This window comes from Taudactylus pleione, unplaced genomic scaffold, assembly GCF_031769625.1.
Source record: "Taudactylus pleione unplaced genomic scaffold, aTauple2 ptg000284l, whole genome shotgun sequence".
Lineage (NCBI taxonomy): Eukaryota > Metazoa > Chordata > Amphibia > Anura > Myobatrachidae > Taudactylus > Taudactylus pleione.
Window position 1 is genome coordinate 2190795 of NW_028284686.1, and position 12875 is coordinate 2203669.

At 45.6% G+C, this 12875-nt stretch overlaps 1 protein-coding gene across 2 annotated transcripts in view; it reads right to left on the reverse strand.

The window, feature by feature from the left end:
• The window catches only part of DVL1 (dishevelled segment polarity protein 1), a 248251-nt gene that overhangs the window by 58032 nt on the left and 177344 nt on the right, over positions 1 to 12875 (reverse strand). For both annotated transcript variants that reach the window (XM_088482235.1, XM_088482236.1), the window contains exon 5: positions 9027 to 9159. In XM_088482235.1, the coding sequence (XP_088338361.1) occupies positions 9027 to 9159 (133 nt within the window). The remainder of the gene's footprint in view (positions 1 to 9026; positions 9160 to 12875) is intronic.

The following is a 12875-nucleotide window of genomic DNA, read 5'->3' on the forward strand; positions in this document are numbered from 1 at the left end:
TGACATAGACGATAACATGCCATCAACGTCGTCTGCCAAGGCCGATGCCCGATGTCATAGTAGAGGGCACATACAATCCCAAATGGCAAAGTTCAGGAAAATGACCTTGAAAAAGACATTTAAATCAGCTGAAGAGAAACGTAAACTTGCCAATATGCCATTTACGACACGGAGTGGCAAGGAACGGCTAAGGTCGATCCCTAGTATGTTCATGACCAGTGGTTCAGCTTCACATGACGATGGAAGCCCTCCTCCCACTAAAAAAATCAAAAGAGTTAAGCTGGCAAAAGCACAGCGAAGAACTGTGCTTTCTAAGAAGATATCACAAATCCCCAAGGAGAGTCCAAGTGTGGTGGTGGTTGCGATGCCTGACCTTCCCAGCACTGGACGGGAAGAGGTGGCTCTTTCCACCATTTGCACGCCCCCTGCAAGTGCTGAAAGGAGCACCCACAGTCCACTTGCTGATATGCAAATTGAAGATGTCACTGTTGAAGTACAACAGGATGAGGATACTGGTGTAGCTGGCGCTGAGGAGGAAGTTGGCGAGGAGGATTCTGATGGTGATGTGGTTTGTTTAAATCAGGCTCCGGGGGAGACAGTTGTTGTCCGTGGGATGAAAAAGCCCATCGCGGTCATGCCTGGGCAGAAGACCAAACATTCCACCTCTTTGGTCTGGCAATATTTCTATCCAAATCCGGACAACAACTGTCTTGCCATATGTACCATATGTAAAGGTGAAATAAGTAGGGGTAGGGACGTCAACCACCTAGTAACATCCTCCCTTATACGGCACCTGCAGCGCGTTCATAAAAAGTTACTGTCAAGTTCAGAAACTTTGGCTAAGACCGTAAGCAGTCCAGGAACACCTAAATCCCGTTGTCCTGTTGTATCCAAGCGCCTGCAAACCACACCGTCAACTCCCTCCTCGTCAATTTCCTCCTTAGTCAGGATCGGAAGTAGTCCTGCAGGCCATGTCACTGGCATGACTGACTCTCCTATCCGGGATTCCTCCGGAGGATCCTGCATTGCTACGCCTACTGCTGCCGCTGCTGCTGTTGCTGCTGCTGGGAGTCGTTCATCATCCCAGAGAGGAAGTAGGAACACCACTACTTTTACTAAACAATTGACCCTCCAACAGTCCTTAGCGAGGAGGATGAAGTACGACAGCAGTCATCCTGAAGCAAAACGTATAACTGAGGCCTTGACTGCTATGTTGGTGTTAGACGTGCGTCCGGTATCCGCCATTAGTGCAGTGGGATTTAGACAATTGATGGAGGTAGTGTGTCCCCAGTTCCAAATCCCGTCTAGATTCCACTTCACTAGGCAGGCGATACCGAGACTGTACAGAAACGTCAGAAAAAGTGTCCTCAGTGTCCTGAAAAATGCCGTTGTACACAATGTCCACTTAACCACGGACATGTGGACAAGTGGAACAGGGCAGACTAAGGACTATATGACTGTGACAGCCCACTGGGTAGATGTATCACCTTACGCAGCAACAGCAGCAGCGTCACCAGTAGCAGCATCTCAGAAACGCCAGCTCGTTACAAGGCAGGCTACGCTGTGTATCACCGGTTTCAGTAAGAGGCACACCGCCGACAACCTCTTAGAGAAACTGAGGGAAATCATCGCCCAGTGGCTTACCCCACTTAGACTGTCCTGGGGATTTGTGATATCTGACAACGCCACCAATATTGTGCGGGCATTACATCTGGGCAAATTCCAGCATGTCCCATGTTTTGCTCACACAATAAACTTGGTGGTGCAGAATTTTCTGAAAAGCGACAGGGGCGTGCAGGAGACGCTTTGGGTGGCCCGAAAAATTTCTGGCCACTTTCGCCATTCAGCGACTGCGTGCCGAAGACTGGAGCGCCAGCAAACACTCTTGAACCTGCCCCGCCATCACCTGAAGCAAGAGGTTGTGACGCGGTGGAACTCAACCCTCTATATGCTTCAGAGGATGGAGGAGCAGCAAAAGGCCATACAAGCCTATACATCCACCTATGACATAGGCAAAGGAGGGGGTATGCACCTGACTCAAGCGCAGTGGAGAATGATTTCCGTGTTGTGCAAGGTTCTCCAACCCTTTGAACTTGCCACACGTGAAGTCAGTTCAGACACTGCCAGCTTGAGTCAGGTCATTCCCCTCATCAGGCTTTTGCAGAAGCAGCTGGAGAAAGTGAAGGAGGAGCTAAGACGGAGCGATTCCGCTCGGCATGTGGGACTTGTGGATGAAGCCCTTCATTCGCTTTGCCAGGATTCCAGGGTGGTCAATCTGTTGAAATCAGACCACTACATTTTGGCCACCGTGCTCGATCCTAGGTTTAAAGCCTATGTGGTGTCTCTCTTTCCGGCCGACACAAGCCTGCAGAGGTGCAAAGACCTGCTGGTGAACACACTGTCAGCTGAAGCGGAACGTGACACGTCAACGGCTCCTTCTTCATTTTCTCCCGCAACTGGGGCTGCCAGGAAAAAACTTAGGTATCCTAAGCAACCCACTGGCGGTGATGCAGGGCATGCAGGACCAAGTTTGGACATCTGGTCCGGACTGAAGGACCTGGCAACAATTTCTGACATGTCTACTGTCACTGCATATGATACTGTCACCATTGACAGAATGGTGGAGGATTACATCGGTGACAGCATCCAAGTAGGCATGTCAGACAGTCCATACCTGTACTGGCAGGAAAAAGAGGCAATTTGGAGGCCCCTGTACAAACTGGCTCTATTTTACCTGAGTTGCCCCCCCTCCAGTGTGTACTCCGAAAGAGTGTTTAGTGCAGCCGGGAACCTTGTCAGCGAAAGGCGTAGGAAGTTGCTTCCACAGAATGTGGAGATGATGTTCATCAAAATGAATTATCAGCTGTTCCAGGGAGACCAGCCTCCAGAAGGTACAGAGGGACCTGTGGTGGTGGATTCAAGTGGGGACGAGTTAATACTTTGTGAGGATGAGGATGTACACACTGAAGAGGGTGAGGAATCGGTGGATGAGGAGGATGAGGATGACATCTTGCCTCCGTAGAGCCAGTTTGTGCAGGGACACATTAATTGCCAGCTTGTTTTGTGGGGGCCCAAACTAACCAATCATTTCAGCCACAGTTGTGTGGCAGACCCTGGCGCTGAAATGGTTGATTTGTTAAAGTGTGCATGTCCTGTTTATACAACATAAGGGTGGGTGGGAGGGCCCAAGGACAATTCCATCTTGCACCTCTTTTTTTTCTTTGCATTATGTACAGTTTGGGGCCTAGTTTTTCTAACTGCCATCCTGTCTGCCACTGCAGTGTCACTCCTAGATGGGTCACGTGTTTGTGCCGCCCACTCGTGTCGCTTAGCATAGTCATCCAGCTACCTTGGTGCAACCTTTTGGACATAAAAACACTATTGTGAGGTGTGAGGTGTTCAGAATAGACTGGAAATGAGTGGAAATTAAGGTTATTGAGGTTAATAATAGCATAGGAGCAGAAAAACCTACAAATTCTGTGATTTTAGCTGTTTTCATGCTTTTTTAAAAAAAAATCCAGATCCAAAACACAAAACCCAGAACCCAAAACACGGAAGGGTGGTTTTGGCAAAACCGATCCAGATCCAAAACACGAAGAAAGATCCAGATCCAAAACCAAAACACGAAAAATGGCCGGTGCACACCCCTAGTATAAACTGTGCAGCTTTCATAATGTAACTATGACTGGTAGAAGCATTGTTTACAATTTCAATGACAGTGACCACTAGAGGGAACCAGCATTTAAATTGATTACGGGTAAGATACAACAAGGCAGCTCATAACTATAGTAATAAGAAATGGGGAGGGGAGGGGGAATGAAGATCATCTGTGTAAAATGCATATCTCTGTATTACTTACTGAACATTCACAGAAAAATATGAAATGAAGAGGTCGCTCACTCTTTCATTGCGGTTACATATCAAGCACAGCTATTATGCCCGCACTGGTACTCATTTCCTATTATGAGTCGTTATTCAAAAATATTCTGCACCTTGCAGACAGGGAAATGGTTATCTGAAATTTAGTCACAATATTATAGAGATAATAGATGGTTGTTATCTCCCAAATGAAACGCTCAGACGCGGCTTCTGCCTTTGTAGAGCCGTATCTGAGCATCCATTGGCTGAGAGAGGTCAGCCCCTGCCTCTCTCAGCCAATGGACGGCTCCTCCATTGAAGTCAATGGTGGGAACCGCAGAATAAACTTTAGTAACCTGTGCCTCTCCATTGACTTCAATGGAGAAGCCATCCATTGGCTGAGAGAGGCAGGGGCTGACCTCTCTCAGCCAATGAATGCTCTTCAAAGGCAGAAGCCGCGTCTGAGTGTTTCATTCGGGAGATAATAACCATCCTGGTTATCTGTTGCATGGATCGGGATTTTCGTTGGATGCCTACTTTGGACAAGGGGACCAGTCCTGGTAATGTAGGTAAGTATGTGTGTGTGTATGTACAGGGCCGGCCCTAGCCCAAATTTTTTGGTAAGCGAGTATATTTTTTGGCGCCCCCCAATGCAGTGCCCCTTTTACAGTGCCACCGGTAGTGGTCCCCCCTGTGCAGTGCCCCTTGTGCCCCCAGTAGTATTCCCCTTATATAGTGCCCCCAGTAGTAGTCCCCCTATGCAGTGCCCCCAGTAGTGGTACCCCCTATGCAGTGCCCCTTTTACAGTGCCACCGGTAGTGGTCCCCCCTGTGCAGTGCCCCTTGTGCCCCCAGTACTAGTCCCCTTAAACAGTGCCCCCAGTAGTAGTCCCCCTATGCAGTGCCCCCAGTAGTGGTACCCCATATGCAGTGCCCCTTTTACAGTGCCCCTGGTAGTGGTCCCCCCTGTACAGTGCCCCTTGTGCCCCCAGTAGTAAGCCCCTTATATAGTGCCCCAGTAGTACTCCCCCCCTATGCAGTGCCCCCAGTAGTGGTACCCCCTATGCAGTGCCCTTTATATAGTGCCCCTAGTAGTAGTCCCCCCCTTATAGTGCCCCCAGTAGTAATCCCCCCCTTGTAGTGCCCCTAGTAGTATTCCCCCCCTTGTAGTGCCCCCAGTAGTATTTCCCCCTCCTTGCAGTGCCCCCAGTAGTATCCCCCCCCTTGTAGTGCCCCCAGTAGTATTCCCCCTCCTTGTAGTACTCCCAGTAGTATTCCCCCCCTTGTAGTGCCCCCAGTAGTATTCCCCCCTCTTGTAGTGCCCCCAGTAGTATTCCCCCCCCTTGTAGTGCCCCCAGTAGTAATCCCCTCTTGTAGTGCCCCCAGTAGTATTCCCCCCCTTGTAGTGCCCCCAGTAGTAATCCCCCTTGTAGTGCCCCCAGTAGTAATCCCCCCTTGCAGTGCCCCCAGTAGTATCCCCCCCTTGTAGTGCCCCCAGTAGTAATCCCCCCTGGTGGTGCCCCCTTAGTAATCCCCCCTTGTGGTGCCGACAGTAGTAATCCCCCCTTGTGGTGCCCCCAGTAGTAATCCCCCCTTGTGGTGCCCCCAGTAGTAATCCACCTCCCCCCGCCCGCAATAGAGACGTAATAAAAAGATACAAAAAAAAACACTTGAAATTGAAACTCGCTCCTGCTCTTGGTCCCGCTGCCGATATCAGCTCCTCCGTCCGCCGCTTTGCATTATGGGAGTGACGTCATGACCCCCTACCCACTGCGGGAGCCAGAAGATGTCCGGCTCTGGCAGTGGGAGCAGCAGCCGATGGGAGTCTGTCTGACTCTCATCAGCTGCTAAAGCACACACAGCTGCCAGCGCCGGCGGCTGTGAGTTTGTGCTGTGTAGCGCTGACCGAACTCCGTCCGGTCAGCGCTACACACGCGGTGAAGCTGTGTCACAGAGACACAGTCTGCCCGTGGCTCGCATGGACCGCAGCTGAGGCGCCCTTCACTATGTGGCACTTTTACGCAGCTGCGCACCATGCGTAACGGGAGAACCGGCCCTGTGTATGTATGTAATAGAACTTTACTTTCACAGTGTGTGTGTCTTGTGTTTTTTTAGACATTTCTTTACAGGTGAACTACATGTACCAATGGACCCTTAATGTCCCGCAAGCTGGTACTTGTGGTTCTCCAAGTACCAGCATGTGGGGGAGGCTTGCTGGGACCTGCAGTTCTACTGTAAAGACAATGTTGATACTTCTCTGTTTTTACACCACACATACACTATCAACCCACCACCCACTGCCCAGGGGTGCCCTGGAGAGGGGGACCCATTTATTGGGGGGTCCCCAACTCCCCAGGGATCCCTGGCCTGGGCTGACTAGCGGTCAGGGCTGATGCTGCGGCTGGGGGGCCTGGTGATAGGGCTCCCCTGGCTGTGGCATCAGCCCCCCACCTCTAGAAAGGGTCCGTTGCTGGTTATGGGAATTACAGGGGGATCCTATGCATTTTTTACCCCTGTAATGCCAGAACCCAGGACTGGTTCCCAGAGCCCAGTGCTGGTTGTACTAAATACAGTGGAACCCTACGCATTTTTTTCCCTGTACTTAAGACAACCAGGACTGGCTATGAAAAGTCCAGGGCTGCTTATGCTTTTGGGTGGGGAACCCCACGTCAATTTTTTCAAAAAACATAACCCTTACAAAACACTTTCCATTCTTAAACATACACAAATCACTCGGATTTGTGTATGTTGGATGGTAACTCGCAGCTCAGGAGGTGGTGCATTTAAAACTTCTATTGAGTCTCCGATTTAGGCAGAAATAAGTGAAAAGTACTTCCGAATTGATCTGATGGTGATATATCTATTTTTCAAAATTTGCGGCATTAAACCACCCGATTTCAACCTGAAAAAATTAACAAATCACCTGACTTTAATTATAGTAAATTCATGAATTGCAAAAAAAGTGATAATGCAAATCGGGACCAACATGAATCTTAGTAAATTTACCCCTCAGGGTCTATGAGGTTTATTTGCTAGCCGTGTCTTGATAGTAAAAGCACTGCCCATTTAAATATCGGGAATAAACGCAAATAGAAGTGTCAGGTTTTACATCCTGACACTTAGTAAATAAACAAGGGGCGCTATTTTGCCTCTGAAGTGGTCCTGGATGCAGTGGAAATTAGCGGATGTTTTTTTTCACTCTGCATATGTGTCCGAGTTGCACTGCGCATGTGACACGATGGTTACCGCCGTTAAAAATGACACACTGACAATGGGGGTCCACAACGGAACACTGACATAGGGTATCCCACAACAATGACATACTGACAATGGGGTCCCAAAAAAATGGCACACTGACAATGGGGTCCCACAACAATGGAACAATTACAACATACTGACAATGGGTGTTCCATAACAATGACACAATACACTGACACACTGATTGGGTTCCACACAACAACATACTGACAATGGGTGTTCCATAACAATGACACACTGATAATGGGGGTCCCACAACAACATACTGACAATGGGTGTTTCATAACAATTACACCCTGACCAGGGGGGTCCCACAACAATGGAACACTTACATAGGGGGTCCCACAACAATGACACACTGACAATGGAGGTCCCACAACAATGGAACACTAACAAAGGGGGTCCCACAACAATGGAACACTGACAAAGGGGGTCCCAAAACAATGACACACTGACAATGGGGTCTCACAACAACATACTGACAATGGGTGTTTCACAACAATGATGCACTGACAAAGGGGGTCCCACAACAATGACACACTGACATCAGGGTCCCACAACAACATACTGACAATGGGTGTTCCATAACAATGACACACTGACAATGGGGGGTCCCACAACAACATACTGACATGGGTGTTCCATAACAATGACACATTGACAATGGGGGGTCCCACAACAACATACTGACAATGGGTGTTGTGTTCCATAACAATGGCACACTGACAACGGGGTTCCACAACAACATACTGACAAAGGGGCTCCCACAACCTAGACACACTGACATCAGAGTCCCACAACAACATACTGAAAATGGGTGTTCCATAACAATGACACACTGACAATGGGGGGTCCCGCAACAACATACTGACAATGGGTGTTCCATAACAATTACACACTGACAAAGGGGGTCTCACAACAATGATACATTGACAATGGGGTCCCACAAAAAAAAGACACACTGACAAAGGGGGTCCCACAAAAATGGAACACTGACAAAGGGGGTCCCACAACAATGACACACTGATAACAGGGGTTTCACAACAACATACTGACAATGGGTGTTCTTGAGAATGGGATCTCGGAAAAATTACACACTGACAAAGGGGGTCCCACAACAATGGAACACTGACAAAAACAATGACACTGATAACGGGGTCTCAAAAAACATAATGACAATGGGTGTTCTATAAAAATGACACACTGACAAAGAGGGTCCCACAACAATGACACACTGACATCAGAGTCCCACAACAACATACTGACAATGGGTGTTCCATAACAATGACACACTGACAAAGGGGGTCCCACAACAATGACACACTGACAAAGGGGGTCCCACAACAATGACACACTGACATCAGGGTCCCACAACAACATACTGACAATGGGTTTCCATAACAATGACACACTGACAATGGAATCCCACAACAATAACACACTGACAATGGAGTCCCACAACAACATAATGACAATGGGGGCTTCCACAACAAAGACACACGGACAATGTGGTCCCACAAGAATTTACACATTGAAATTGGGTGTACCAATACAATGACACACTGACACTGAGAGCGCCAAAACAATGTCACACTGACACTGAGAGCGCCACAACAATGACACACTGACACTGAGAGCGCCACAACAATGACACACTGACACTGAGAGCGACACAACAGTGTCACACTGACACTGAGAGTGCCACAACAATGAGACACTGGCACTGAGAGTACCACAACAATGACACACTGACACTGAGAGTACCACAACAATTACACACTGACACTGAGAGCGCCACAACAATGTCACACTGACAGCGCCACAACAAAGCCACAAAAAATTTACACACTAACCTGGGGTCCTTACTAAAATATTAAGGTTGAGCACACAATTAGTCCTTATTGTACGTACCTGCTGGTGTTATCCTCATCAGAGTCCACAAAACTGCTAGACTCCAGCTCACTACTCATCACGGTGGACGTGCTGTCATACCCTCCAGCTTCGCGCATTCGCTCCACCTTGGGGTGCCCATTGATTCTTGGAACTGGAACAGGAAGACAAAGGATACGATGAATTGAATCTCTGCGGACATCTATCATCAGGACATAACAGGAAGATTTTCTGATCAAAAAGAAAAGTTTGTAACATACAAGAGACAGCGCAGTGCAGGGTAGAGTACATGAAGCAGAATAAATACTAGTGACAGGGATATACGAATAATAGAAGTGGAAATATTACCATCTAACTGACTACAGTTTCCTTTAATCAGAATGAAAAATGGATGATACTGACACAGCCAAACAACAAAGCTGAGAATAGTTTGTGCCTTTAATCAAAGTAATAGGCGCTGTCAGTTCCAGACCGTTTGATGTGAGGTGTCCTGACTGATGAAGATGAAGAAACATTACTCATATCGCACCTCCCTCATCTGCTAACTGTAACTGAACACCTTAAGTAATTCTCCAGCCTCCAATCTGCTGTGATGGTGGCACTGTGCGCCAGTTATATACTGTATACTCAACCACAGGCAGACAGCGAAAGAGAACACGCCAGGCTATTGCTATGGAAATCTTCTTTTACCAATGTACTTCCATGTATTTCCATTGCGTTCCATGGCACCTATCCTCAGTCTTGTCTGTATTGCTGCAACACATTATTCATCGCTACAGAGTATGCTGGTACTACAGATATAAATGGTAATATTTAAAGACACTGTAAATATAGATTCCTAGTGAATGTAAAAATAATGAAATAAGTAAATTATATCCTGCTAATGCCATATAATACCTAATTCATGTAACCTCGCCAATCATGCCAAAACAACCCCATTAATAGCAAATAGCCTACTAATCCAACATAGCATCTCATTCATGCTACATAACACACTAGTTATCCCACATAGTACCTCATTCATGCTACATAACACACTAGTTATCCCACATAGTACATCATTCATGCTACATAACACACTAGTTATCCCACATAGTACCTCATTCATGCTACATAACACACTAGTTATCCCACATAGTGCATCATTTATGCCTCATAACACTACTAATTCTACATAGGCCCTCATTCATGCTACATAACACACTAGTTATCCCACATAGTGCATCATTTATGCCTCATAACACTACTAATTCTACATAGGCCCTCATTCATGCTCAATAACACACTAGTTATCCCACATAGTACCTCATTCATGCTACATAACACACTAGTTATCCCACATAGTGCATCATTCATGCTACATAACACACTAGTTATCCCACATAGTACCTCATTCATGCTACATAACACACTAGTTATCCCACATAGTGCATCATTTATGCCTCATAACACTACTAATTCTACATAGGCCCTCATTCATGCTCAATAACACACTAGTTATCCCACATAGAACCTCATCAATGCTACATAACACACTAATTATCCCAAATAGTACCTCATTAACGCTACGCAACACCCTCATTATCCCCTATAGGTGGGAATTCATTTAGATGCGATAAGCCACGTTTTGGCAAAAAGTATTCGCCAGTGCAAACTTTTCACACAAAAATCCTATTGCCGAAGTTTTCACAAGCGAATTCCCCATAGACAAAAACTGGTGAAACGTTTTCATCAGCTCATAGCAGGTGAAAGGTTGTGCAAAATCCCTATTTTTGGCTAAAGGTGTGGGGACTTGGTTCAGAACTTATTAGACACCCCCCTAAGGACAAATTAGGCAAAAATAATTTAATTATCTTAATTTGGCCAATAATTATGTCATTTTTGGGATGAAAATTTTTTTTAAATGGGTTTAAAGTAGTGGATCTGGTATGGATGGGGCATATGTTTTTAGGATTGCAGGTGGCATCACCAGGTGTTATTTTGAATATTTTTTAAAAGTGCATTAAATGACACAAAAAATATATACTTTTTATACTGTTACACAAAAATGCATATAACAGCCATTTGACACAATTTAAGAACCCCAAATACGTTTATTATGGCCACTAATACACTTCTATATCGATTTCCCATGTCAGTGGGGTATAGACAGATTACCCCAAATTCTGCTGTAATTTTCGCAGGTTACACCACGGACGATTTTCAGGCAAATTCCACATCGCGTCTCTTGTAGCGGGCACAGTCAAAACACCCAAAATGATCGCACCAAAAGCTCCAAAGTGCTCGATAACTTTTCAGGCGTTAAATTTTCGAATTATCGCGTATAATTGAATCTGGCCATAAATCTTCATTCATGCTACATAACACCCTACTTATCCCATATATTACCTCATTCATGCCACATAACACTGTACTAATCCCACATAGTACCTCATTCATGCCACATAACAGTAACACTATACTAATCCCACATAGTATCTCATTCATGCCACATAACACTGTACTAATCCCACATAGTACCTCATTCATGCCACATAACAGTAACACTGTACTAATCCCACATAGTACCTCATTCATGCCACATAACAGTAACACTGTACTAATCCCACATAGTACCTCATTCATGCCATATAACACTATACTAATCCCTCATAGTAACTCATTCATGCCATATAACACTATACTAATCCCACATAGTACCTCATTCATGCAACATAACAGTATACTAATCCCACATAGTACCTCATTCATGCCATATAACACTATACTAATCCCACATAGTACCTCATTCATGATACATAACACTGTACTAATCCCACATAGTACCTCATTCATGCCACATAACAGTAACACTATACTAATCCCACATAGTACCTCATTCATGCTACATAACACTGTACTAATCCCACATAGTACCTCATTCATGCCATATAACACTATACTAATCCCACATAGTACCTCATTCATGCCACATAACAGTAAAACTGTACTAATCCCACATAGTACCTCATTCATGCCACATAACACTGTACTAATCCCACATAGTACCTCATTCATGCCACATAACACTGTACTAATCCCACATAGTACCTCATTCATGCCACATAACAGTAACACTGTACTAATCCCACATAGTACCTCATTCATGCCATATAACACTATACTAATCCCACATAGTACCTCATTCATGCCACATAACACTGTACTAATCCCACATAGTACCTAATTCATGATACAAAACACTGTACTAATCCCACATAGTACCTCATTCATGCCACATAACACTGTACTAATCCCACATAGTACCTCATTCATGCCACATAACAATGTACTAATCCCACATAGTACCTCATTCATGCCACATAACAATGTACTAATCCCACATAGTACCTTATTCTAACTAATCCCACATAGTACCTCATTCATGCCACATAACACTGTACTAATCCCACATAGTACCTCATTCATGCCACATTACACTATACTAATCCCACATAGTACCTCATTCATGCCACATGACACTGTACTAATCCCACATAGTACCTCATTCATGCCACATAACACTGTACTAATCCCACATAGTACCTCATTCATGCCACATAACAGTAAAACTGTACTAATCCCACATAGTACCTCATTCATGCCACATAACACTACTAATCCCACATAGTACCTCATTCATGCCACATAACAGTAACACTATACTAATCCCACATAGTACCTTATTCTTGCCATATAACACTGTACTAATCCCACATAGTACCTCATTCATGCCACATAACACACTAGTTATTCCACATAGTACATCATTCATGCTACAGAACACCCTACCGATCCAATTTAGGCCTAGTACCTCATCCATGATATATA